At 39.0% G+C, this 27,410-nt stretch overlaps 2 protein-coding genes across 5 annotated transcripts in view; one reads left to right on the top strand and one right to left on the bottom strand.

The window, feature by feature from the left end:
• Positions 1-738: 738 nt before the first annotated feature.
• LOC131190994 (uncharacterized) lies at positions 739-26,574 on the bottom strand. Of its 2 annotated transcripts, XM_058168617.1 has the most exons (3): positions 10,344-10,476; positions 7,912-7,989; positions 739-5,868 (listed from the first exon to the last, which is right to left on the bottom strand). In XM_058168617.1, the coding sequence occupies exon 3, from the start codon at positions 3,463-3,465 to the stop codon at positions 1,912-1,914; it is 1,554 nt and encodes a 517-aa protein (XP_058024600.1). In that variant the 5' UTR covers positions 3,466-5,868; positions 7,912-7,989; positions 10,344-10,476; the 3' UTR covers positions 739-1,911. The 2 variants fall into 2 exon arrangements, with proteins under 2 accessions (XP_058024600.1, XP_058024601.1); XM_058168618.1 differs by lacking the exons at positions 7,912-7,989; positions 10,344-10,476 and adding an exon at positions 26,530-26,574.
• The window catches only part of PRKCD (protein kinase C delta), a 79,251-nt gene continuing 61,801 nt past the window's right edge, over positions 9,961-27,410 (top strand). Inside the window, exon 1 of one of the 3 annotated variants that reach the window (XM_058168616.1) lies at positions 9,961-9,979. The gene's annotated coding sequence lies outside the window, so the exon portion shown is untranslated. Of the gene's footprint in view, positions 9,980-10,148; positions 10,269-10,328; positions 10,484-27,410 lie in introns of those variants that run through there. The other 2 variants (XM_058168615.1, XM_058168614.1) reach the window with 2 other exon arrangements.

Here is a 27,410-nt window from a genome sequence, read left to right as displayed (position 1 = left end):
TCCTGGGGTCATGTGATCACCTTTTGTGACCTTCTGATAAGCAAATTCAATGAGGAAGCAAGATTCACTTAATAATCATGTTACTAACAACTGCAGTGATTCACTTAACAACTGTAGCAAGAAAGGTCATAAAATGAGGCAAAACTCACTGAACAATTGCCTTGCTTAGCAACAGAAATGTTGGGCTTAATATTGGTCATAGGTCAAGGACTACCTGTATTGTATATAGGTGGTTTCATTCATGGTATGCTGGTTACTTTTCTCCACTTGAGAAAAAGAGCACAACTCAAAATGAATATATAATTTTGAAGTTTAAGACTGTTCATTTTTCTCTCTAAACATATTCGAAAACAATTACATTTTAAATTACTTTAATTCAAAACATTTTAAGACGTGCCTCTTAATACATTCCTAGTTTGTTATTTGGCCTATAATTAAAACAGGGGTCCAAATGTGTGTGTACTATAAATGTTCATATATTGTAGATCAAATATTAAGATATAAGAACTTTAACTCCCAGAACTCTGGCTGGGGAATTCTGGGAATTGAAGTCCACACATAAAGTTGCCAAGTTTGAAGAAAATAGCATTTATTCCTCCCAGTCTTTCTGCCAGGATAATAATAATAATAATAATAATAATAATAATAATAATAATAATAATAATAATAATAATAATAATAATAATAATAATAATAATAATAATAATAATAATAATAATAATTTAATTTGTATACCGCCCTTCTCCCGAAGGACTCAGGGCGGTGAACAGGCAAGTAAAATACAAACAGAAACATACACAATATTAAAACAACCCTTAAGAAACTTATTCAATTAGCCAGGAAATTTAAAATAACATTACACCCCATAAAATTACAGAAATTTAAAATCCATCAAAATTCAATTAAAATTTAAAATTTAAAAATCAGGCCAGTCCAGCCATACGAAATAAATAGGTTTTAAGTTTGCGGCAAAAGGTCCTAAAGTCAGGTAGTTGTCGAAGCCCAAGGGGAAGCTCGTTCCACAGGGTAGGAGCCCCTACAGAGAAGGCCCTCCCCCTGGGGGCCGCCAGTCGTCACTGTTTGGCTGACGGCACCCTGAGGAGTCCCTCTCTGTGGGAACGCACTGGACGCTGGGAGATAGAAGCCAGCAGTAGACGGTCCCGTAAGTAGCCCGGTCCTAAGCCATGGAGCGCTTTAAAGGTGGTAACCAATACCTTGAAGCGCACCCGGAAAACAACAGGTAGCCAGTGCAGTCTGCGCAGGATAGGTGTTACGTGGGAGCTCCGAACCGCTCCCTCAATAACCCGCGCAGCCGCATTCTGGACTAGCTGAAGTCTCCGAGTGCTCTTCAAGGGGAGCCCCATGTAGAGAGCATTGCAGTAGTCCAGGCGAGAGGTAACGAGAGCATGAGTGACCGTGCATAGGGCATCCTGGTCCAGGAAGGGACGCAACTGGCGGATCAGGCAAACCTAATAAAAAGCTCTCCTGGAGACGGTCATCAAATGATCTTCAAAGGACAACCGCCCATCCAGAGCATGCCCAAGTTGCGTACCCTCTCCATCGGGGCCAACGACTTGCCCCCGACAGACAGCCGCATCTGCAGCTGACTGTACCGGAGTGCCGGCATCCACAGCCACTCCGTCTTGGAGGGATTAAGTTTAAGCCTGTTCCTCCCCATCCAGACCCGTACGGCTTCCAAACACCGGGACAGCACTTCGACAGCTTCGCTGGGGTGGCCCGGGGTGGAAAAGTACAGCTGAGTGTCATCAGCGTACAGTTGGTATCTCACCCCAAAACCACTGATGATCTCACCCAGCGGCTTCATATAGATGTTGAACAGGAGGGGTGAGAGAATCGATCCCTGCGGCACCCCACACATGAGGCACCTCGGAGTCGATCTCTGCCCCCCTGTCAACACCGTCTGCGTCCGGTCAGAGACGTAGGAGGAGAACCACCGATAACGGTGCCTCCCACTCCCAACCCCTCCAACCAGCGCAGCAGGATACCATGGTCGATGGTATCAAAAGCCACTGAGAGGTCTAATAGGACCAGGGCAGAGGAATAACCCCTATCCCTGGCCCTCCAGAGATCATCCACCAGCGCGACCAAAGCTGTCTCCGTACTGTATCTGGGCCAAAAGCCGGACTGGAACGGGTCTAGATAGACAGCTTCATCCAGGTGCTGGGGTAGCTGACATGCCACCGCACTCTCTACAACCTTCGCCGTGAAGCGAAGATTGGAGACTGGGCGGTAATTTCCTAAAACAGCTGGGTCCAGGGAAGGCTTCTTGAGGAGAGGTCTCACCACCGCCTCTTTCAAGGCGGCGGGAAAGACCCCCTCCCACAAAGAAGCATTTGTAATCCCCTGGAGCCAGCCTCGTGTCACCTCCTGTGTGGCCAGTACCAACCAGGAGGGGCACGGATCCAGTAAACATGTGGTGGCATTCAGCCTACCCAGCAACCTGTCCATGTCCTCGGGAGTCACAGGGTCAAAATTATCCCAAACCACCTCAACAAGACGGGTCTCGGAACTCTCGCCTGGATCTACCCAATTTTGATCCAATCCGTCCCGAAGCTGAACGATTTTATCGTATAGATAACCATTAAACTCCTCGGCACGCCCTTGTAGGGGGTCCTCCCGCCCCTCCTGTTGGAGGAGAGAGTGGGTCACCCGAAACAGGATGGCCGGGCAGTTATCTGCTGACGCAATGAGGGAGGAAACGTAGGAACGTTTCGCATCCCTCAATGCCACTAGGTAGGTCCTGCTATAGGACCTAACTAGTGTCCGGTCAGCCTCAGAACGGCTGGATCTCCAGACACTCTCTAGGCGTCTTCTCCGGCGTTTCATCTCCCTCAGCTCCTCGGAGAACCAAGGAGCTGGTTGAGACCGACGCCGGGTCAGAGGCCGCAAAGGCACAACACGGTCCAAAGCTCCAGCCGCGGCCTGTTCCCAGGCCGCGACTAGTTCTTCAGTCGTGTTGTGGGCCAGATTCTCGGGAAACGGCCCAAGCTCCGTCAGGAACCTCTCTGGGTCCATCAGGCACCTGGGACGGAACCAACGCATTGGTTCCGTGTCCCTGCGGTGGTGGGTAGTGGTCAGAAAGTCTAGACGAAGGAGAAAATGATCTGACCATGACAAAGGTTCAACAACTAAATCATTTAAAACCAGATCATTCAACCACTGGCCAGAGATAAAAATCAAGTCTAGGATGCCTCCCCCGACGTGGGTAGGGCCGTCAATTAATTGAATCAGGTCCATGGCCATCATGGAAGCCATGAACTCCCGAGCCGCTGAGGATGCCACGCCAGTTGATGGCAGATTGAAATCCCCCATGACCAACAGTCTAGAGGTTTCAACTGCCAACCCGGCCAGCAACTCCAACAGTTCAGGCAGGGCTGTTGTCACGCAGCAAGGAGCCAGGTACATGATCAGCAAGACCACCTGAGTCCTACGACCCCACTTCATGTAGAGGGATTCACACCCAGCTATCTGAGGCACAGTGGTCTCCCTCGGCTCAAGACTCTCCTTAATAATAACCGCCACCCCTACCCTGGGCCCTCGGCTGATGGAATGCTCGGAAACCTGGTGGGCACATCTCCACTAGGGGAACCCCCCCTTCGGTGCCCAACCAGGTTTCCGTAATGCCCATAACGTCCGCGGTCCTTTCCTGAATTAGATCTGGATGAAAATATACAACCATCTTATTGTGTCTTGCTGCTATTAACTTCTATCAGTGGGAGAAGAACACAGACTGTGTTGCTTCCTTCTTTCACATGCCTACAAAAAAGGAATGGACAGAGTCATTTCCATTAATTGAAACTGAACTGAACTTCTCAACAGAAACTTTCAGTTTGTGTGTCACTCTCATGCCACTCTGTTTCTACTTCCTTGTTTTCTTTCTGTTACTGAGAATATTTTAAGAGTTAAAACCATGCAGGTATATGACCTGCAGAGAGCTTGTCATGTATCATCTTTCACTCTGCAGGAATCCTAGTTCAGCTGCTCTATGACATCTTTAATTCCCACACATATGATTTCTCCCCTGCCTGCAACACACACACATTAAGAGAAAACCTGTAGTGATTATTCCTCCTTTTCCTTGGTACTTTTGAGGTAAGAAGTAACTAGTACTCCCACTGCCTCAATTTTTGAATAGTTTTACCCCCTACAATTAGGTAAAGTGGGAAGAAATAAGTGATATTAAATTAATTAATTAAAAATAAGTCTTTTTCTCCAAAGAAAGTAGTTACTTGTATCTTCTTATTGCCAATATGTTATTGTGGTATTTAGGGAATTTTAATAAAGCATTTCAAAATAAGGGCATCAGGATTAAAAAAAAATAGGACAGATAACCAGGCAATAGGGATCAGTGACTAAATGTGGTACTGTATTCAAGTGTCTTTTTTTCCTGTGTAAACTTCACCTTCCTCAGTCTGATTAACCCAAAACTTCAATCCCACAATTTCCAAACTGGCATTGCTAATGACAATCGTAAATGTATGGGGGAGGGAGGCATCAGGTAATGGAAAGCTGTATATAGTCTCTTGGAAAATGTGCAAACATGGTTACAACTGGATCAGAAAGTGGAAGCAAAATAACTGGAACTTAGTTTTAGCTATACAGCTAAGGGAAAGAGTTTTATTTTATTTTTTTGCTAAATGTTGCATTTGTTTCCATATGTTGCTCCACATTTGTGTTCAGCTATGAATACTTTTTAAGGTAATTATTCAAGAATTCATGTTCTTATATTTGAGCAAAACCATCAGATTGAACTCCTTATAGGTATTTTAACTTTTCTGGATAAAGACATAGACTGAACCCACAAAAGAGAATATTCTTTCAATGTGACCTCTTTTTATTCTTCACTGCTAAATTTGTCTCTATTGTGAAGTCCAGAGCAAATATCTTATTATTCTAAAAATGAATAGTTATGTGATATCTAATTTGAAGACTGAATTTATTACTTATGTTTCATTCCTCCTTTGCTTTTATTTATTCAGGAGAGGATACGCATCCCAGAAACATACACCCCTCCTCCAATATAATACCTCCCCAAGAGGTCTTTGATGACTACTACAAGGTCACTCTTAATGGCTGGATGGGCACAGAAGCCAGATATTTCTGGTCTTAGCCAGCCCTTTTCACTGCATGCCACACTGCTCCCTGTTTATCCTCTGTTTAAATTCCAAACACCAGGACTAATTCTATGGTTTTATGAGAGCAGTGGATATAATAAGCAGTACACATTTGCCATCTAATAAAGCCTCTTGCTTTATGTTTATAATTATACGTCCAAGATGCACATACCAATGTTTTCCCCTTTTTTAATTAAGAGAACTGATTAAACAGGCATACTTCCTGTTTAACTGATCACATATACTAGAAAAAATGTCATTGGTTAAAAAAAAATCAAACACGGAGTGAGACACAGATACTGTAATTAGGAAAACTAGGTATGTGTAGCATGAAAGAACTGGACAAAGGCTACCTTTCAGTATTTGTTGTACATTTCAGAAACAGAAAGGATGAAACATAAAAACACAAGTTAGCCCAAAGAAGAATGCTCCTTAGTGTCTATCACATCTAGACGACATAAGACACAGACATTAACAAACACTTTTGTCCTCCCTCCTTTGTCAGAAAAGAGGAAGTGAGAATTTGAAAGAAACGGTAGTCAGCATTAAAGACATAGCAGCATAATCACAGGCACGTTCATTTCAAAGCAAACTATCATTTTTAACAGAAGCATAACTGTACTGCATGGATAAATAAAGACGGCTTTGGTTACATAGATACTACAAAATCAGCCTTGGAAACTGCTTATTCAGAGGACATCTGATTTGTTTTCTCCGTTTCTCATCTATGATCCTGTTAAATGAAGACAATAAAACCCTGTTTTTGAAAATTACTTCAATGCAGACACCAGAAACTTCTAACGTGATAAAACGATCACAAGAAATTTCTCAATATAACAGTAGGTTATTTGTTCATATAACTTCACTTTCCTACTTCTTCTACTAAGATCCTTAATCTTTGACTTTAAAAGAGGCAGAAGTTTGATTAATGTAAAACTTGCAAAGCACAATATCAGATTTATCTTTTTTTCAAGAATGCATATCAGTGTCTCTTAAGCCTAATAGGCATTGTTAAAGAATAACAAACAATTGCTGGTTGAGTGGCTCAGGTGTTCGGGGTTTATCTAACTGGGTGAGAGAGCGAGAGAAAGATAAAGCTACATTAGAAGTTGTAGGAAGTGTTGGGCAGTAGGGAGTTGGGTTTCTGACATTGTACTTTGGAAGTAAATGTGTGGTACTAATATTAGACTTCTTCATAGCCTTCACATAGCACATTTTGTCCAAGCTGTGACTAGTGGATATGTTTTGCCTAGAGATGGAGAATGGATGGATGCATGTTATGTCTCTGTGCATATGTTTTCCTAAGCATTAGGTGGTTAGTATTTGTGAATTTTATTCTATTTTCTGGACATTAATGGCTACGGCAAGTAGTTTGTTTGGTTTTTTTGCTTAGTCCTTGAACAATTTACCTTCTGATAAACATATATTGTGACTAGTATAAAACAGCTAGGCCAAGTGTACTTATCAGTTTCAAAAACCATAAATTGGGTACCTAATTGCAAGATTGTACCTTCCAAAATCTCAGAAAAAAATGTTTCTTACATCTCTTTGTACTTTCAGTCAGACATGTTGCTGGAAATTGAATTGAGAACATTGATATTTCACAAAGTTTGTATTTTATCATTATGCGTTGGTTACCATCTTTAAAGCGCTCCATGGCATAGGACCGGGTTACTTATGGGACCGCCTACTGCGACCAACAGCCTCTCATTGACCTGTACGCTCCCACAGGGAGGGCCTCCTCGGGGTGCCGTCTGTCAAACAATGTCGGCTGGCGACCCCTAGGGGGAGGGCCTTCTCTGTGGGAGCTCCTGCCCTCTGGAATGAGCTGCCTCCGGGGTTACGTCTACTCCCCGACCTCCGGACCTTTCGCCGTGAGCTGAAGACCTTTTTGTTCCATCGCGCAGGGCTAGATTAAAGTAGTTTTAAATAGGGGTTTTATTGTATTATTGTTTTAGTCTTTTTGGCCAAAACTGAATTAGTCTTTTATAATTGCTTTTAACTTTTGTGATGTGTGTTTTTATCTGGCTGTGAACAGCCCTGAGTCCTTCGGGAGAAGGGCGGTATACAAATTGATGAATAAATAAATAAATAAATAAATAAATAAATAAATAAATAAATAATGCTATGATCCTTCTCTAATCAGGCACAAACTGAAATTTCCCAATGCATGTATTTAAATAAACTGGATTGTTACTATAAGTACGTAAAGTATTTTATTATTTTATTTTATTACTGCAATGAGTGAAGCAACATTTCAGTGGAATCATTACAAGAATATGCAAGCCTTTTTTTAAGAATCTGAAATTATTTTTGATGCAACAACCACACTAAAATACTACTGTCCACTGAATGCCACCTAGAATTTAAGTTTAGACTGATCATATAAACTGTAGTCAAGAGTCTTGAGGAGACAATATCTGGTGGATTTCCTGTCAGGCTTGGAAGCCATCTTTTACATTGGGATTTCGGGCCTGCCATATTTTCTACAGTAGGAAAATGGGAGGGGGGATTGTATGGAGTATGGGAGATATATAGTCAAAATAACATTCCTTTCTCAGAGAGTCAAGGATGTCTTGCCTTGGCACCTGAAGTCGGATGTCTGGGAGGCATCTCCAGTTAGGATGGTGTATGATTGGGCCATGTGATGGACATGTAGGTGCTGGGCAGGGACTTGAACTTTCACTTGGGTGGGGAAAACCTGGAAAGATTCAGGTTTTCCCAGATGTGCCAATATGACATCTGTAATAAAATGGAACTTTGAGGAATCTCAAACCTCTTGTTTCTTCTTTTGTTGGGGGTTACTTGGAACCCTGACATTTACATTATGGCTCCTTGCAACTTTTCTGCTTTCCTGTTGGAAAATTGAAAAAGGAATGATTTTATATTTGTAGCAGCTTAAGAACTGTCTGTAATTATTCAGATGCAAAGCAAATTAACCATTATTGCCCATTATGTCATCCAAATTATTAATTTTGGACCATAGTTTATTCCTACCAGCTAGAATTAAAGCAGAAGTTCCATAAGATGTGGCGATAAAGGATTGAACAATATTTTTTCCTTCCAGTCAGTCTTGATTCTTGGCAATTGCATGACAAATCCCTGCAGCTTTCTTGGAAGTGCTTTCACAAGTAGTTTGCCATTGCCTTTTTCTAGGCTGAGAGTGTGACTGGGCCAAAGTCACCCAGCTGGTTTCTGTACCTAAGGCAAAACTAAAATTCAGTCTTCCCAATTGTAGTCCAACACTTTTCACCATCACATCAAACAGGCTCTCAAACCCTATTTATTCGGTGTACTGCAGTAAATTAAAAATCATAATCAGCTTTGATCAGAACTCTTTCTCCTTTCATTTAAGTTTAACTGGGCTTAATTCTGATCTAGTATATCAAGAAAAATTCAATGTCAAAATGAAAGCTTGATGGAAGCTGGGAAAGTCCATGCTAGTAACCACCCAAAAAAGGTGGAGGATACAAACTACTACATTTCCAGTTAAAAGATTCAGAGCTGAAAGGTGCCAGAAACACTGGGATCAAAAGGCATATACACCCCTATTCTCTACAAAGTACAATGTAGTCATAAAGTTATAAAATACCCCAGAAAATAAGACAGGTTCTTGGGCCCAAAGAATTGGTATTCAACAATACCAAATAGCCCTGCATTTGCACAAAAATAATAAGTGCAGATTGTGGCTGGTTCATTTGCAGTAACCTATGACAGAGTTAGTTTATCAGAACCCATCCAACTAGACTACAGATAGTTCTTAACTTACAACAATTCACTTAGTGACTGTTCGAAGTTAAAACGGCACTAAAAAAGTGACTTATGACCATTTTTCACACTTATGACCGTTACAGCATCCTCATGGTCATGTGATTTACATCTGGATGCTTGACAACCTACTCACATATGACAATCGCAGTGTCCCGGGGTCATATGATTCCCTTTTGAGACCTGTCAACCAAAGTCAATGGGGAAGCCAGATTCACTTAACAATCCTGTTCCTAATTCAGTGATGAAATGTAAAATTTCTTACTACCGGTTCTATGTATGTGGCTTAGGGGGTTAATGTGACTGGGTGGGCATGGCCAACTTTTTTTTTTTTAACTTTTAAAAGCATTTTTTCTACAACCTCTTCGGCTGAAGAGGTTGTAGAAAAAATGCTTTTAAAAGCCTCTGACGATCCCAGCCGCATGATCGTCAGAGCCTTTTTTTTTACTTTTAAAAGCATTTTTTTCGGCCAAAGAAAAAATGCTTTTAAAAGTTTTTTAAAAAAACCCTCTGATGATCGCGCAGCTCAGCTGGGCATGGGGGGGGAACGGCAGAGATTTTTGCTACCGGTTCTCCGAACCACCCACCGCCATCGCTACCAGATTGGGCGATCCTGTCCAAACCAGGAGCATTTCACACGTCCTAATTTAACAACTGCAGTGTGACTCACTTTACAAATGTGCCAAGAAAAGTCATAAAATGGGGGAAAGTCACTTAACAAATTCTCACTTAGCAACATACATTTTGGGCTCAATTGTTGAGGACCACCTGTAATTACTGCAAGCATGGTGAAAAAAAGCTGAAACTTTTTTTTTTCCTCCTCAAAGGCCAGGCACACCTTGCCGAGCCTCAAGCGTTCAAACATTTTCCCAGCGCTCTGATTATAAACGCGAGTCAAGGGACATTCCTCCTCCCGACTCCGAGCCACCCAAACCCAACACCGTTCGCTGCCGAGTTCCTCCCGAGGCCCTCCACCACACCCCCACTTCTCCGCCCCACAGAAGCCGCTCAGCAGGAAGACGAGCGAATGGCTTCATATCAGGAAGCACCTATGGCGAGCACCAGGGGGATGTCAGGTACTGCGCGCGCCCTTCTCCCGGAGCAGAAAGGGCAGCCGCTGAGGGAAGGGCCCCGAGCGACAGGGCGAGGCTCGTACAAACTAGTTCCCTTTTGGGCGTTCTAGCTTGGGAGAAAGTCCCAAGCGGAGAAGTTAACAGGGCCCGGGAATGGAGGAGGAGGAGAAAAAAAGAAAGAAAGAAAGAAAGCGAAAGACCGCGCGGATGACTCTGCTTTTCCTGCCGCTCTTTGGGGGGGAGGGGGGGAGCGGGAGGGGGAAATCCCCGCGCGCCCCAGTCCCAGCAGCAGGTGAGCGCGTCCGGCCCGAGCCCGAGGCGGAGCGCGCGCGGGGAGGAGGAGGAAAGAGGGGAGGTGCGAGCGTACCATGGGAGGGCGGTCCGACGCGGAGGCAGCCCCACTCGACGGGGCTCTCGCTTTGCAGAGCGTTGCTTTCGGCCTCGGAGCCCCCTCCGAGCAGTCCTGCGCCTTTTCCAGCTCAGCCTGGACCTTTCGGAGTAAGACGGGTAAGTGATCCGCTGGCGCCAAGGGGGATTCCGCCACTTGGAGAACTTCTTCCCTCGTTGGAGAGAAGGAGCGGATTCCCTTTCGCCTCCGAAGCTCTTCGACTGGCTCTTTCGCCGAGGAGGAAGCGGGCTCGGGCATTCCTCTTTGAGACGCGGGCTCTTCCCGCCAGCCCCCTGCTTCCGGTCCTGAGGGGGTCGTGCGGACGGGTTGAGCATCTTTCTCCGCCTTTCTTCGGAGGTGCGGTAGTCACCCCTCACTCCCTCCACTCCAACCCCTGTCAGCCTGCGGTCCATCCCCTGAGAAACTCGAGTTCCTCCTTCGGAAGAGCGACTTTGACACCCGCCTCTCGCTTTGGGTTAGGTGGCAGACTTTATGAAAGAAGCTCCGAGGAGCTGCCCTTTTCCTCCTTCCTGTTTCCCTCTTTGCGCTCGCAGGGAATCCGGAATGGGGCAAAGCGCTGCTGAGTTTAGCGGGTCTTTCATAACTCCTGGTAAGAGCAGAGCTGCTGTGTGCAACATCTGTTGGACGATTAGCTCCGCCGGGACTTCCTTGTTTTTAAAGACTCCATGTTTTCTTGAAGTACTTTACTACATTTCTGAAAATTGAGCTTCATCCGAAATAGGAGGTTGATGGGTTGGTGCTAAGGCATCACCTTTCGCTAGTTGATCTCTGTAGCACAACTATTGTGCTATCCATTCTTTCAAAATCTTCCCTACCGTGTCAAAGAGTCTTTGGGAAGAAAAACAAAAGCCAAGAACCCGTGGACAAAGGGAGCTTTGGAATGGGATACCTGAGGCTACTCTAATTCAGAAAATCTTTGCAAAAAGCTGTTGTCCTCCAAAATCAGAAATGTGATGTTGGCAAGAGGTCTGCTCACCTGAAAGGATAAGTGTGCTGAGAATATCATGGCAACATTTTAACAAGTGATCAAGTGCAATACTGCTATCCAATAGAATCATTCAGCCATGTGTGTGTTTTCCTAACTCTTTTACCAATGTTGCTCTGGATGGAAAGTTGACAGCGGTTGGCAGATTATGTTGACAGAAAGTTGACAGTGGTTGACGGGTTTTATGAAATATGCCTTGCGATCTTCATTTATTTTGTGCAGTGATCAGTTGGCTCACAACTGCTCACACCCTAATTCTTGCATCTAGAAGCAGCAAGCTGAGTGGCTTAGTGTTTAGGAAGTTGGGGATTTTCCCACTGTAGGCTGAGTGGAGTGGGGTTCTGAACTGGTCAGTAATTGTTTAGCTTGAGGCAGAGGGATGTTTGCTTTCCTGTTCAGTGAATGGATAAGTTTGATTGCATTAGTCATCTCAAAGTATTTGCCGTGTAAGTATGTTTCTGTTGTATATCTGTTATCTGCTTGTGAACCTTAATCTTTAATAGTGGGTGGACAGAGAATGAATTGGAACTTTTTCAGTGTTTCATGTGATAAAAAGATAGGCAGCTGCCTTATGCTGAAGCAAAACGTTTTTTTTTAATTTAGCCCCTGGGGTTGCTGGCATTAACACTTGAGAGCACTAGATTTCTTAATTTCCTTTGTTCAGAGTGTTTCGTATGCCTAAAATGTAACTTCTGGCCTAGAGTCTACCACCTGGGTACTAGCAAATTGTTAAATAAATAAATAAAGTGTAGATTCATTCCTAGAAATTAAAATGTTGAGTCAGGTGACTACACAGCATGACTAATTTGGTAAGCTAGCAAGTACATAGTAAATACCAGAGAATTTAAAATTCTTAATTATATTTCTAAAGTTTCAAACTTTAAAGTTCTAAAGTTCCACTAGCCTACGAAGGTTGGAAAGCTCCAATCTACATAAATGTCTACTCTGATGGGAGGTATCTTGTTACTTAACTCACCAGGGACTGAATTTTTCTACATGGTTGCATTACTGGTATTAGTGGGAAATTTCTTTGGCATTGCAAATTTGTATATTTGCGGAGGAATGTTTATATCAAATAAATTTCAAAGTATGCAATATTGAACATATTCTACTAGTATATCTCACATACTCTGCTAGTATATCTTGTAGGTAGCAAACTATAATTGTTCAGATCTTCCAGAGATGGACCTTTTTTACATTGATTGTTTATATGTCTTTAAATTGTTTGTAGTTTTTTTTTAATGCATAGAACAATTTCTTGTTGCTCCTAGTCATAATACAACCATTTTTGAACAAAAAGTTTAAATTTTATATAAGGAACTATTAGTTTTAATCTAGTCTTGAGATCTAAAATATTTATTTCCAATAAGCATAACATGGTATGTGTAAAGAATATAGAGGGAGAAGCTAATAATTTAATTCATAAGAATAGGAGAATATTGTAAATTGGTACAATTTGTTTATTCGCAAATTAAATGTAATTGTAGATCTTCAGAACACTAGAGCATCTGGCTAAGGGAAAGTAAAGCATTATGTTAAACAGGATATTTTTTTATCCTTTGGCTTCAGTCCTATGTACACTTTCCTGAGAGTAATCTCTATTGCATCTGGTGTGTCTTACTTCTAAGTAAACATATAAGTACTTCATTATTCATTGTACAGCATAGTATGATAAGTGTGTTTTCAGTGCTCCTTAAAATGATAAAAACACACTGGATCCTTGGATCGCTCATTAGCATTTAGTCAAATGCTTGTATTATTATTATTATTATTATTATTATTATTATTATTATTATTATTATTATTTAAATTTGTATACCGCCCTTCTCCCGAAGGACTCAGGGAGGTTCACAGCCAAGTAAAAAATGAAAATACATTATAGATACAATTAAAATACTAGTAAAAACTTATTTGAATTGGCCACAATTATACACAAAATTGTAGTCACTCTACTTGTTTTGTAGAGTGTTATAGAGATAAAATGGTGGGGTATAGGTGTGCATGGAAAAATTATAGATGACTGGATTTGGAGATATAAGTATTTATTTGTCTTTATTAGAATTCTGAAGTCATATTTAACTCAGATGTTTATACAGTGATTCATCAATTTTACAAGTTTAAGAAGACTGAATAGCAGTGTACTATTAGTGAATAGTGTTTTTTGTTTTTATTTTAGAGCAATGAAATTGCTCTCAATGATACTAATGTGAAACTATGATATTTTTATTTATTGAACATTTTAATTTTGATATCTCCTAGTGTATCAGTATGTTTTAACACATTAACTGTGCCCTTAGTTGTTGGCTGTGGTAAAATAACATGCTTTAGGTAGAATGTGAACTCCACAGTGAATTAAGTGAGCATGTATATGTAAATGTTATCCATTGATTTGGATGAATTCCTGTTGCTGAGGATGTAGATGAGATTCCTGAATAAATTCAGTCACTTGTTTCTTCATCCTTGCTCATCTTGATTTGTTATAGCTAATAAGGAAGGGGTAGCCAATTAGATCCAAGGAGACTATGAGCTCCCATAAGAGTTGTCATTACCTTCCTCTTTAAACAAGATGTTAATTGAGGCATTCATGCACACACTAAATTTAGCTTTATGTCTGGATTTGGTAACCTTGAGGGATGATATTCACCAAGAGAGAGACAGAGTTGGTATGTACTTGAGCTGTATGGCTTGATTCTATCAGTCATGGGATCATTCTGAATTAATTGTCTGTCTTAAGATGCAAACACTTTTTTTCAGCAGTTTGGCTAGCAGTTTGCCAAAATATTCCTGGAAATAATCACTTGTGGCAGTTTTGTTTTAAAATCTTACATGACACTCTTTTATCCTCCATACCTTCTTTCTGAAATTGTAGGAGATGTCCATCTAACTTGGCTAAGTAAGGAATGTTTTGAAACGAACCTGTACTGGTAGACAGTAGACTGTGTCATGCTATGGTAAAATAAATGAAATCATAGCAAAATGAGAATCTTGTTTTTAGAAAAAGTTTTGCTCATAAGAATAAGTACATATGTAGAATAAGATACATTCTTCCCGAAGGACCAGGTCTACAATTTGTGGTTATTTCTGGATCCATATAGGAACACATATTAACACAGCCGTGATGAATCATTATCAATTTAAACAGATACATTTGTGACTAGTTCTAGATAGGAATGACCTGATGCTAATCAAAGATGATCTAGTATCACTGTACATAAATTTTCCTTAGTTAATTTAGTTAACTAAATGTAGTGAAGAGCAGTTGTGGCAGAGTGGTTAGAATGCAATACTGCAGGGTAATTCTGCTGACTGCCGATTGCCAGAAGTTTGGCAGTTCGAATCTCACCAGCTCAAAACTCAGCCTTCCATCCTTCTGAGATCAGTAAAATGAGGACCCAGGCTGTTGGGGGTAATATGCTGACTCTGTAAACTGCTTAGAGAGAGCTGTAAAGCACTGTGAAGCGGTATGTAGGTCTAAGTGCTATTGCTATTGCTAGACTGCTAGTTTATTCACTGACTGCTAGTTTATTCACTGAGGACAAATAACAGTGCATTGTCTGATGTTCTCATTGCCAGGTGACTTGTAGACATATTTCCCCATGGTGATTCTGATCCTTTAATACCATGAGGCAAATGTATCTATATTTGGATCCTTAACAGTACCTGAGGATGCTAATACCCTTGCAAACATCTCCTTTAATGTCCACCAGATCCATCCTGCAATTGATTTTATTATTCAGTTCTTTTAATAAAAAGCATGTCCTCAAGCGTAGCTTTTTTTTTCCAAAAAATGCTTCTGAGCTCACATAACATCCGAAGGTATTCTTAGTGTTCAATCTGTAAATGTGCTTATCTATCCTGAAAAAAATGGAGAAATTAAAAGAGATGATAGAAAGCAAATTCACAAAGTGCTTTCTGATAAAATAGGTAAATGTGATGATCAATATGTGTCTACAATGCATTCAGAATTCTAAATCTGTATCAATATAGTACAAAGATGCTAGAAAAATTGCTATGTAGATACTGTATGTCTTGAAAAAGCCTATGTTTTAGCTGAGAGAAATCTAAGGGAAACTCATGGAAAGGTAATAAAATATGAGTATATATTGATATGGAAAAAAAACTACATCTAAGGAGGCTTGATGTTTTAAGAAATAAGTCAAGGATATACAATGCCCCATTAATTGTTCAGGGTATTTATCAATATGTGTATACTGAATCCTTAAGAGGATTCCCTAATCCTTATTGAATCCTTAAGATTATATTGGATATAATATTTATCAAAAGCATGGATGTGTATGTTCTTTTGATTGCAGACGATGCCATTTGTTGACTGAGAACTGAATTGATTTGCAGTGAACGTTAGATTGTGTGACACAGCAAGAAATATGGATCTGAAAAATAAAGATAGATGTGTTTGACAGAGGAAATTAGAATTAATGATGTTATGCTGGTAGATGTCGATTAGTGTATGGTCTTTTGCAAAGATTTCTTTTCATTTTTTTATTTTATTAGTTAGACATGCACAAAAATAACACAACATAATACAAATAAAAAGTATATATAAATGTGATAAACAACTAGCTTTAACATGTCACTAAATCTAGATCATACAGAAATGTAATGTTCTAACTGATTTTCATAATATAAAGGGATTTGGAAATAGTAACAAAGACTATAGATATAGTCGAAGCAAGGATAATTTGTCAAGATGGAATGGTATAATGAATTATGTCAGCATAAACTAGATTTAATTATATTTTCTTTTCCTTAGTTTTAACTTCTGCCTTCAATGTTATTTCTTTATTTACTATTTACTCTTTTTTCTCTGCCTTACATACTGTTGCTTACTAAAAAAAGGGATAGTATGTTAAAGATGCACATATTTATCAATGAATAGCAATAGCACTTAGACCTATATATATATCACTTTACAGTACTTTACAGCCCTCTCAAAGCGGTTTACACAGTCAGCCTATTGCCCCCAACAATTTGGGTCTTCATTTTATCCACCTCAGAAGGATGGAAGGCTGAGTCAACCTTTAGCCTGGTGAGATTTGAACTGCCAAATTGTAGGCGGCTGGCAGTCAGCAGAAGTAGTTTGCAGTACTGCACTGTGCCACTGTGGTTCATGGTTTTTTTTCCTTTTTCTCCCTCCTTTTTGGAGTTTACATTTTTGAAGAGATGTTCCTTCCTATATTTGGTTTTCAAATCATTAGGGTGAATAGACAGCAAGAATTCTTGTAAGATAGACATGATAGTACATAAGCCTGACACATGTAGTTTAACTGGGAATCAGCTGATTCTGTCATAGGTTACTGCCAATGAACCAGCCACATTCTGCACCTGTTATTTTTGTGCAAATGCAGGGCTATTCAAAGTTGTTAAATACCAATTTTTGGGGCCCAAGAAGTTCAGCTAGAGTTTATGAACTAAGGCTCATAGTTATATTGAGACATTGATTCAAGTGGCAAGAAGAAACAGAAATCAATAAAATAATGTTTTTGAAGTGATTTTTCTTATTGCAACTATCTTTGTTTATATACAACAACAGTAATAAATTAAGAAGTATAGATTAAGTCTAAAACATGAAGAAAGCAGAAAATAGTGTCAAATAAATAGCGCTGCTTTTTCTGAAGTTAATCCAATTTAAAGTGGGAGGGGTACAGAAATTTATAGATCCATCACTTTTGCTTAGAATAAAAACAAAAGTCATGGTTAGATGATTGCCATATTAGCAGAAGCAGGCCTAGCCAGGAGACGTTTGTGTATATAATGTGAATTGTATCATATATCATTTTAATGAGAGAGCAAAGATAGGCTATTTGCACACAGTAGTAGAGAGTTGGAGAATTGCAGCAAAAACCTTATTTTTATTGCTTTATTGCAGGAAAAAAGATGATACAAACATAACCAAACAAAAACAAAGAAAAAGAAGACAGAAATGTATATAGAGAAAACTGCTCAGTCTTGAAGCATTTTATTAAACCAAATGTCCAAATGGAATAATATTGATCAGACTTTTCATTGCACTTATAAAGAGCCAGTTCAAATCATCAATCCGAGACTGCAAAACTAGAGTAATGCTTTTCAATCAAAGAAGAAACATTATTTTTGCTGCAACCTAAATGCCTAATTCTTCATATAATGATAAATTCAGTGTTTGGTATATACTTCAAAATCATGTTAATGCCTGTTAGCAATATTACTGTTATCTAAAGTTAATCAGAGTGGCATCATCTACTTAGATTTTCCAAAAGCCCTTTAATAATGTCCTTTATCAAGAACTTGTCAGTAAGCTTAAGGGCCATGGAATGAAAGGGAAGATCATCTTTATAGGCAAGCAACTGGCTAAAGGGATGTATTAGTGGGGTTCCCCAGGGTTCTAGTCTTCCTTCCTTCCTTCCTTCCTTCCTTCCTTTAAACAATGCATATTTATTATTATTATAAATAATATTTGCATAGCCATCATAATCTCACAAATCACAAAAGGGAAGGGAAGGACAGGACAGGACAGGACAGGCAAGAAAAGAAAAGAAAAGAAAAAAGAAAAGAAAAGAAAAGAAAGGAAGAGGAAAAAAAACAACAGTCACTAAAAAACCTTATGATGTTCCTGGGCAACTCTCCTGCAAATCAACACATCATCTTGCTAGGCTTCAGCCTCATCTTGTCCAAATATTTCCAGTTACAATTCATACAAATTATATCATGTTTATAGAAAGCCAGTTTGATGTCATAATTAAGGCATCAAGCTAGAAATCAGAAGACTCTGAGTTTTAATTCTGCTTTAAGCACAAAACCAGCTAGGTGACCTTGGGCTAATCACTTTCTCTCAGTCCTAGGGTAGGAGGACGGGTAAAATGCTCCCGGTTCAGACCAGATAGGCCGATCTGGTATCGATGGCGGCGGATGGTTCAGAGAACCAGTAGCAAAAATCCCTTTCCCCCTAAGCCACGTGATCGCCAGAACATTTTTCTTTTTTGCTTTTAAAAGCATTTTTTCTACAACCTCTTCAGCCAAATAGGTTGTTAAAAAAATGCTTTTAAAAGTAAAACAAAAGATCGCGCGCCAAAGCTGATCACACACACCCCGCATTCATTCATTCATTCATTTATTTGATTTTTATACCGCCCTTCTCCCGAAGGACTCAGGGCGGTGTACAGGCAAATAAAAACAAACACACTGTTCTACTTACCCCATGCCTCCTTTTGGCGTGCACTGCATGCGCACCTCGCATTTGAGCATGCACAATGTGCACTGTGCATGCTCAGCCAGCGAACCGGTACTAAACCGGTTCAGATTTCACCCCTGGATAGGAACAAATGGCAACCCACTTCTGAAAAATCCTGCCAAGAAAATTGCAGGAACTTGTCCAAGTTGTTGCCAGGAATCAACACTGATCTAAAGAGACACATACAACATTATAAATAATCTGGAAATGGGTGAGACTAGTGGAGTCATGTTTGCAAATAACACAAATCTGTTTAGAGTGGAAAAACAGTAGTGAAGAGATCCGAAGTGAGTGGGGGATCAAAATGGAAGATTTCATTTAATGTGAGCAAATGTAAATGATGTATATTAGTGCCAAAAATTCTAACTATTCATGTAACTAATGGGATCAAAGTGAGCAATGACTGATGAGAAAAGAGAATAAGGGTAAACAATTTAATGAAAGTGTCAACATTGTGCATCCAGTGCAAAAATGGCCAGAAGGATGTTTGTGATAATAGCAATAGCACTTAGACTTATATACTGCTTTACAGTGCTTTACGGCCCTCTAAGCGGTTTACAAAGTCAGCCTATTGCCCCCAACAATTTGGGCCCCCATTTTACCCACCTCAGAAGGATGGAAGGCTGAGTCAACCTTGAGCCTGGTGAGATTGCCAAATTGCAGGCAGCTGGCAGTCAGTAGAAGTAGCCTGCGGTACTGCACTCTAACCACTGCGCCACTGTAATAAGAAATGTATTGCAAATAGAGTTGCATATATCATAATGGCCTTATATGTATATCCTTAGTGCAACCTCTCCTAAAATGTTGTTTGCAGTTCTGGTCACTGCATCTCAAAAATATATAATAGAGGTATAGAAGGTTCAGAGGATGGCAACTAAAATGATCAAAGATATGAATCACCTTCCCTATAAGAACAGGTTGTGCAGCTGGGTGTTTTTAATTTACAAAGGAGGCAAATGAGAGGGGATATGGCTGAGATGCAAAAAATGATGCATGATTTGGATAAAGAGTGCAAGGATAAGCTTATTTTCCCTTCCAGGGCAACAGAACTAGAGGTCACCCAATGAAGTTGAAGCTGGAAAAATCAGGACAGAAAAAGATTTTTACCCCAACATATAATTAAACTTTGGGAGCTTATTATCAGGAGATGTAATGCTGGATACCTGTTTGGCTGACTTCAAAAAAGGTTGGACCATTTTATGGAAGTTATGAGAAGGCTAATAGACAATAGCTATTAGTCTTCATGGTAGCATGCCTGCTCCTGAAGGTTGTCCACTAGGAAACTCAGTTTTCTGTGCAGTTGACTGGTCACTGTGAGACCAGACTACTGGACTATGTGGGGCAGGGCCAGGGGTCTGATCTATGAGAGCATTGCATCTGATCCATTCCCTAAACAATTTTCAAACAGGAACTGTCCAACAGTGTACTTCATATATTATAAGATGCAACCCTTAATGCTTGAAATATAACAGAATTGTGGCTTTAGAGAGTGCAAACCTTTCCCATGATGTCAGAGATACCGGATAACAACTTTCTAATTATGTTTATAATGGTTTTTTAACTTGATCACTTAAATTCCCTGAAGAAATACAAGTCCAAGTAATATGTCCAGAAATAAAAATAAAAATCAGGGAACTAAAAATCCTTGTAATCATTATAATTAGATAAAGAAAATACATAAGCTTGTCCCTTCTACTTAAAAACTCAATAATTTATCAGTGTACTTTAATATTTTAAATGTATTTGGGGTGAAATTCCTTTTTTTAAAATAATATTTATCTTTCTCCATAAATCCTCTGAGTTTGATCACCTGTTTATATGAATGTTAAGCTAAGGTAAAAAAATGTTGATAAAACTGTATTTTTTCACAATTTTGTTACTTACATTGGTATCTATAGGAAGTATACCAAACACTAATTAATTGATTAACCTGTTTACCAAGCTATTGTATTACATCAGTGCATTTGAAATAAAGCATTCATAATTGTTAATGAGACAATACAGAAGTCCTTGATTTATTACCACAATTGATTGAGCCCAGAATTTCTGTTGCTAAGTAAGACAATTATTAAGTGAGTTTTGCCCTATTTTACAACCTTTCTTGTCACCGTTGTTAAATGATTCCATGCAATTAAGTTAGTAACACAGTTGTTAATTAGAGAGCCCCACATTAATTCAGGTAATAACAAAATAGGAGAAAGTTGCAGAGTATGACTATGAAATTCTTTCAAACTCCTTAATAACATCTGTATCAAATCAGGGATAATAGGTTGTTAAGTGAATCTGGCTTTCCCAATGACTTTGTTTGTCAGAAGTTTGCAAAAGCTGACCCGGGTTACTGCAGCCATCATAAATATGAGTCAGTTGTCAAATGTTTGAATTTTGATCACATGATTATGAGGATACTTCAACAGTTGTAAGTGTGAAAAACGGCCATCCCTATTTTTAGTGCTGTTGTAACTGAACATTACTAAATGAAGTGTGGTAAGTCAAGGACTGTCTGTATTGTCTCCATGGAAGAAAAGACAAAAGAGCATCCCTGAAAATTTGCATGGGATATTTTAATAGATGAAGAGAGAACTCCATTTATAAACATCTTGGCTGAAGGATTAGAGTGCTCCATTAATTCAGTTAATATCAAAACAGGAGAGAGTTGCAGAGTGTGACTGCTGGATTTCTTTCCAACCCCTTAATAGCAGCTCCACCAAATCAGTGATAAGAGGGGCTTATAATGCAACAGCTGGCAGTATTTAAAACCACTGCCCAGTTGCTTCACCCATAGGATCCATTAGTGATTGGAATAGTTTTCTGTGATCCAGTTTTTAACTATCCTTCTGCCGGTTTCTTCCCCTTCTCTTCCCATATCAAATTTGGCCTGTTCCATTCTGTCTGGTGAGAGTTACCCTGTTGACAGATGACTGGACTATTTCCAAAACTTCATTGCATAATTTCTTTCTAACATTTGTTTGTGTTAGAAAGGCTAAAAATGTGGGGGGGGGAGAACCATATTTGGCCATGATTTGTTCCAAAACTTTCTACTCCTTTCTCCTTTCTAAGTGGTAAGGCCTTTACCACATTCAATAAGCCCGCCACTACCAATTTGAGTTTTTATGAGTGTTTATCTAAAATATCACTCAAGCAGCAACAAGTTTAAAACAAATTCTGTTTTGTAATAGACAATAAAATATATTGTATTTATTTAGGAATGGGTACTTTTGTTTATAATAATGTACATTTCCAGATCATTTTCTGCAGATGTCTATTGCACAATACAATAAAAGATTCCTCAACATATTAATGCCTGTCATCCAAACTTTCTGAAACATATCTGAAGAGAATTAATATGAATTTAAAAAGCTGTTTAAAAATAAAATATGCTTAAACTTCCTTCTACGAAATACTGAAAAGTTTTTTTTTTAAAGTTTTGCCTTGCAAACCACTGAGTGCCAAAAAGGAAAGGAAACTGTAACTTTTATGTTATGAAGGATGATACCGCTGACTTATAGTGTAAAGATGTGTGAATGTATATTTAAATACAACAATATTAGAAATGGCTTTAGGCATTCATCTCAATGCATAGAGTCTCAAATTAGATGAAAAATAGGGGTATGCAACATTAATGTGATTTGTCTCAGTGAGTTGAGGAAGCTATTTATTTTGCCTCAGTTTGCCAAAAACCTTTCACAGCGGTTCCTTTAGTCAGAGAGAGCTGGAGACTCACAGAAGCTGCTTCATTTATTTCCAGCAGCTGATTGGAAGCCTCAGAAGAGATTTCTGTCCATGTGCCAAAGGCATCTTCCTGGTATGAGAATATCAAAGGATTGAGAAATACAGGGATCCAGCTGCTTCATTGTGCTTTTAGAAGCAATGGGGCTGTGTTATTTCTCAAAGCAGGTCTTGATGCTTTGTGTGAAATTTCATCAAGGCAAAGCATGGCTCTGAAGCTGTATCTAACTCCAGTGAAAAACAGGTTGTACTGGCTCCCTGCTTGTTTCTGCCCAGCTTTCAAGCAATTAGTTGAAGCTCCAAATGAGACTCGATACTCCTGTTTGTACAAATGCAAGTACTGCAACTTTCATGATCTGAGACTCTGTTTTATTAGCATTGCAGGGTTATAGTCAAGTTGAAGTGCAACTAACCTTTGACCAGTCATTTATTAGATATGAATGCTTTCTGTTGTGGCTCCAGCCTCTGAACCTGGCCCCATGCCCGAAAGTGACTCTGAGAGTGGGGGGGAAGGGCCAGTAAGGCTTACCTCAGGAGCACCAATTCCTTTGGCCCGGCTCCAGGAGCCAGAACCAGGCCAGTCGGAGGACGTAATGAGGCCAACATCCCCTGATTCCTCCCTTCCTCAGGCTACGCCTACAGACACAGCTGATAATCATACCAATCAAGCCTGGATCGATCTGCGCTTCAGAAGATTAGAGAGGCAGCGTCATCAAAGGGAAGGGTGGGCAACAGCCCCACCCCACAGGATATATAAAGAGTTTTGGGACTGCTTTCAGTTCTACGGGAAGCAAATTAGCTGAACTGTGGCGAAGTGAGCTGAAGTCTTAATCTGTTTGAACTTTTTGGCAGGCAGCTGCGTTTTCCCGGCCAGGACTGATAAGTATATCCACTGGCTGAAGGCCAGCTCGTTACTCCAGAGTGAGGACGGAGACAGAACAGCTTTCACTTTCATACCTCCAAGATAGGAATGTCCTTTCATTTGCTAAGTTCCTTTTTAATCACCTGATTCTAAAAATCAGAAGGCATCATAGTCTCACTGTCTAAAGTGCAAGTTCATGTTCATTTATAACTTTATATGTGATTTTTAAATAATTTAAAGGAATCACACATCACCATCTAACCCGATTGTCCAAGCTGCTGCTGTTCCATTTTGCCTATTCATACTGCAAATCTTAGGTGGTTGCTATGACTTTTGAAGCTTGAAGAAAAAATTCCAGTGTAGTGCTTTGTTTCGCTTAGGATAAAAAAAGTAGAAAAAGAATTCTTGGTAATGACATTTAAGTGGTAGGACTTCAAATGAAATATCATTTTAAAAAGAATGTATGAAATTCCAAATTAGGAGAAAGCTTCCAGCTCTAAAAATGATCAAGTTTTAATTTCACAAGGAATTTTTGAAACTAGTCTACCAGCTTAAAACAATGCATGAAACTGGTAAATTGATATTATATAGTATTATATAATTTATCTATTTTTAAAAAACTTGTCAAATCAGCCAGATCATGCCAATAATAATTACTGGTTTCACCGTAAGTCGTTGTGGGTAGAAAAATCTTTGGACATGATCATTATAAACAAGTTCCTTCAACCTTAAGACTTTTGGAAAAATATGACTGGATATTCCAGAACTTTCCTCATAGGTCTGCATATATGATAGAATCAGTTGCTAAGCCCTATTTAAACATGGCTGTGGTTAAAGGGATGTCTCCTCATTGAAGTGCTTGTGGCTCCAATAATTCAAATGTTTTAAAATAACTTTTTAAAGTTACTTATTTAATGAAATATCAATATAGGATAATGTTTCATTTATAATTTAATTAAATGGCACTTTTTCCAAAAAGTTGCTTCATTATATTTATCCTACTAATATTTATGATTAAATGTAGCACTTAATAATAGGTTTGCCCTAACTCTGTCTAAGATTGAATTGTAAGAGTGACCAAAGACTTAATCAAAGTTTTGGCAATAAATTATGAAAGATTCATTCCTCAACCTCACCTACATTTCATGTTCATACAAAGAGATAGCCTCTTTCACATAATACCAACCATTTAAACATTGGTATACTGATAGAACCATATTTTGCAAGAGTATTAATGGTGCCATCTGCTTTCCCATCTATGTATTAAATGACTGGATTTTCCCCAAACTTAGAAAGACAGCATGTCCTCAGAAAGAGAGCAGTCTAAATTAGTAGATGCTTTTCCCTTCTTCAAATTTTTAAAACATTTGTAGCATAATGCAAACTTTAAAAATGTCCTGGTTAATTAAATCTGTAGATTGTTTCCTTTTTGCTGTGTTAAAAGAATGGGGTGATAAGTTTTATTCCATAACAATTCTATATGACAAATGAAGCAAATATACGTGTCCTACAATAATATTGCAGGATGATCCAAATTGGATCCTGAAATTCTAATATGTCTGCATCTTGCACTGATTAGTTGGGTAATCTTTTTTGATACATTACTGAGTGCACTATTACTTCTCTACCTGTTGTTACGACAGTATGGACACTGCATAAGGAGGAATAGTTTCTAAGGTGTGTTCTGACTCTTTCTTGTTAAATCAGGTACAACCTCTAATCTTTAAAAGCTACATGAAGTAGCACAATTCTCTCAAGGAAGGATTGCCTTTGGTCCCCAGTGGAAATGTTTTGCTTTCTTTTTGCTTGCAATATTTGTGGTAGCTGTGCAATAGCATTTCTCAGGACAATGTAAGAATATTGTGAAAATAATAGGTTATTTCTTTAACACAGAAAGATAAATGTTTAGGAAAAATAGAGGGTTTTTTTAAAGAGAGATTAGGTGTCTTGATATGGGATAGCTATGCATAATTGGATTTTTTAAAATATATATTTCTTGGTAAGAAAAATCAATAGTCAGTAACTTGTATTTAAGTTAATATTTACTTTTAAATTAAAAAGGAGTGAAAAAGAAAGAAAACAAAGTTAAGCTAAAAATATTAGTGACCTAAGCTCTTCTTAATGAACATTAAGAATAAATGATGATTTATTGCTATTAAATACTATTGATCTATGTTTATCTGGAATGTAACATTTTAGTTTCACTACTTTTGGTCTCCAGTGTTGCTTAAGTATTTAGGCATTTATTTATTAATGTCTAAATACTTAAGTTAAGTTCTTGAACAAAATTATTCTGGAAAATAAAGTGGTACCTAAAATTTTTAAACCTTCTTGTCTACTGTTGTGTGACTAGGTAATGAATGACTATGATGACAATTGTGGATTGAAATGAGCAATTTTCTCCACCCCGCCCATGTGTGTGGCAACTGAGACAAAGCGTTAACTCATGGGAAGGCAGCTTGTTTAAATAAAATGATAAGGAAGCATGTGAAAAAAAATTATGTAATTTATACTTATAAGGGAAAGATGTCAACAGAGTGTCAGCGTGCATTGGGTTAGTTGGAATATTAAAGTTCAGTTTCTCCAACCTTCTGTGTGTACACAGACAACACATCAGGTTATTAAGATCAATATATTAATTTTATTAATTGGCCTAATGATTGTTGACATGCAGTATATACAGTTCAGGTAGTCTTCAACTTATGATCACAATTGAACTGAAAATTTATGTTGCCAATTGAGAAATTTGTTAAGTGAATTTTGCCCCATTTTTCAACTTTTCTTGCCACATTTCACTGCAGTTGTTAAATTAGTAACACGTTTGTTAAGGGAATTTGGCTTCTCCATTGACTTTGCTTGTCAGAAGGTTGCAAAAGGTGATCACATGACTCCAGGATACTGCAACTAGCCCAATGAGAGTCATTTGTCAAGCATCCAAATGTAAATCACGTGACTATGGGGATATTGCAATGGTCATAAGTATGAAAAATCATCATAAGTCACTTTTTTCAGTGCCATTGTAACTTCAAAAGTTCACTAAGTAAACTGTTGTAAGTCGAGGACTACCTGTATACCAAGGGTGGGCAAAATCAGACCTTGAAATGATCTTTAGTAATCTTTCTTATGTATGGAAAGATGGAGGCCTCAACATGTGGGAAACTACGGGTTTAGCCTAAAAAGAGAGAGAAGGGTGATGGAGCCAAGAAAATTTTAAATTAATAAATACTGCAAACATCCACCTATTTAACATATCCTTTTACTGTACAGGTAATCCTCAACTTACGATCACAATTGAGCCTAAAACTTATGTTGCTAAGTGAGACATTTGTTAAGTGAGTTTTACCTCATTTTGCAATCTTTCTTGCCACAGTTGTTATGTGAATCAGTGCCAACTGAGTAAGTTAGCATGGTCGTTAAGTGAATCTGGCTTCCCCATTGACTTTGTTTGTCAGAAGGTCACAAGAGGGGATGTCGTGATCCTGGGACACTGCAAAGATCATAAATAAGAGTCAGTTGCCAAGTGTCTGAATTTTGATCACATAACCATGGAGACGCTGCAATGGTCATAAGTCACTTTTTCCAGTGAGGTTGTAATGTTGAATGGTCACTAAATGAACTGTTGTAAGTCAAGGACTACCTGTATTCATTATTCATTATAGTGAATGATGTTTCATTAAGTGAATATCCAATACATCTAGAGCACGAGTATCAAACTCATGGCATCATATTGCCATCTTGTGACATTTTGCAATGTTTTTTCCCTTCATGGAGTTGGGGTGGGTGTGGCCTGTGCATGACACTGACCACCAGTTTGACACCCCTGATCTAGAGGACGGCATTCTAGGAAATGCTCCACTACAGATATTTCGAGTTACAATGGGTCACTTACTGACCATACTACAGTCAAATGGAGCTACCTGAGGGGTATTTATAGTTCCAACTGTTGCCTCCCCCATCACATGACTGCATGCTGGGAGCTTAACAGCTGGGCCATATTTATGGCTGCAGCATCCTGTGATCATGTGATCCATTTTACAACAGTTTTCTCAAAAATTGGCATTTACAGTACTTCCATAGTGAAGCATTGGTTTGTTTAATGACCACTGCAAAAGGAGTCATGTGACCCATCTGCTTTACTACCATCACTAGTTACAACCATGATGGGTAGGCTTCATTATGGTCATAACTCAAATCTACCTGTAATATTTTTATTGTTAATTTGAC

Source organism: Ahaetulla prasina, chromosome 2 (genome assembly GCF_028640845.1).
Source record: "Ahaetulla prasina isolate Xishuangbanna chromosome 2, ASM2864084v1, whole genome shotgun sequence".
NCBI classification, from domain to species: Eukaryota; Metazoa; Chordata; class Lepidosauria; order Squamata; family Colubridae; genus Ahaetulla; species Ahaetulla prasina.
Note: the sequence above shows the minus strand (reverse complement) of the source record. Positions and strands in the feature narration are given on the sequence as shown.

Excerpts from the sequence above, each read along its gene's own strand:
- LOC131190994 (XM_058168618.1), bottom strand. The coding sequence starts at position 3,465 with ATGAAGTGGGGTCGTAGGACTCAGGTGGTCTTGCTGATCATGTACCTG.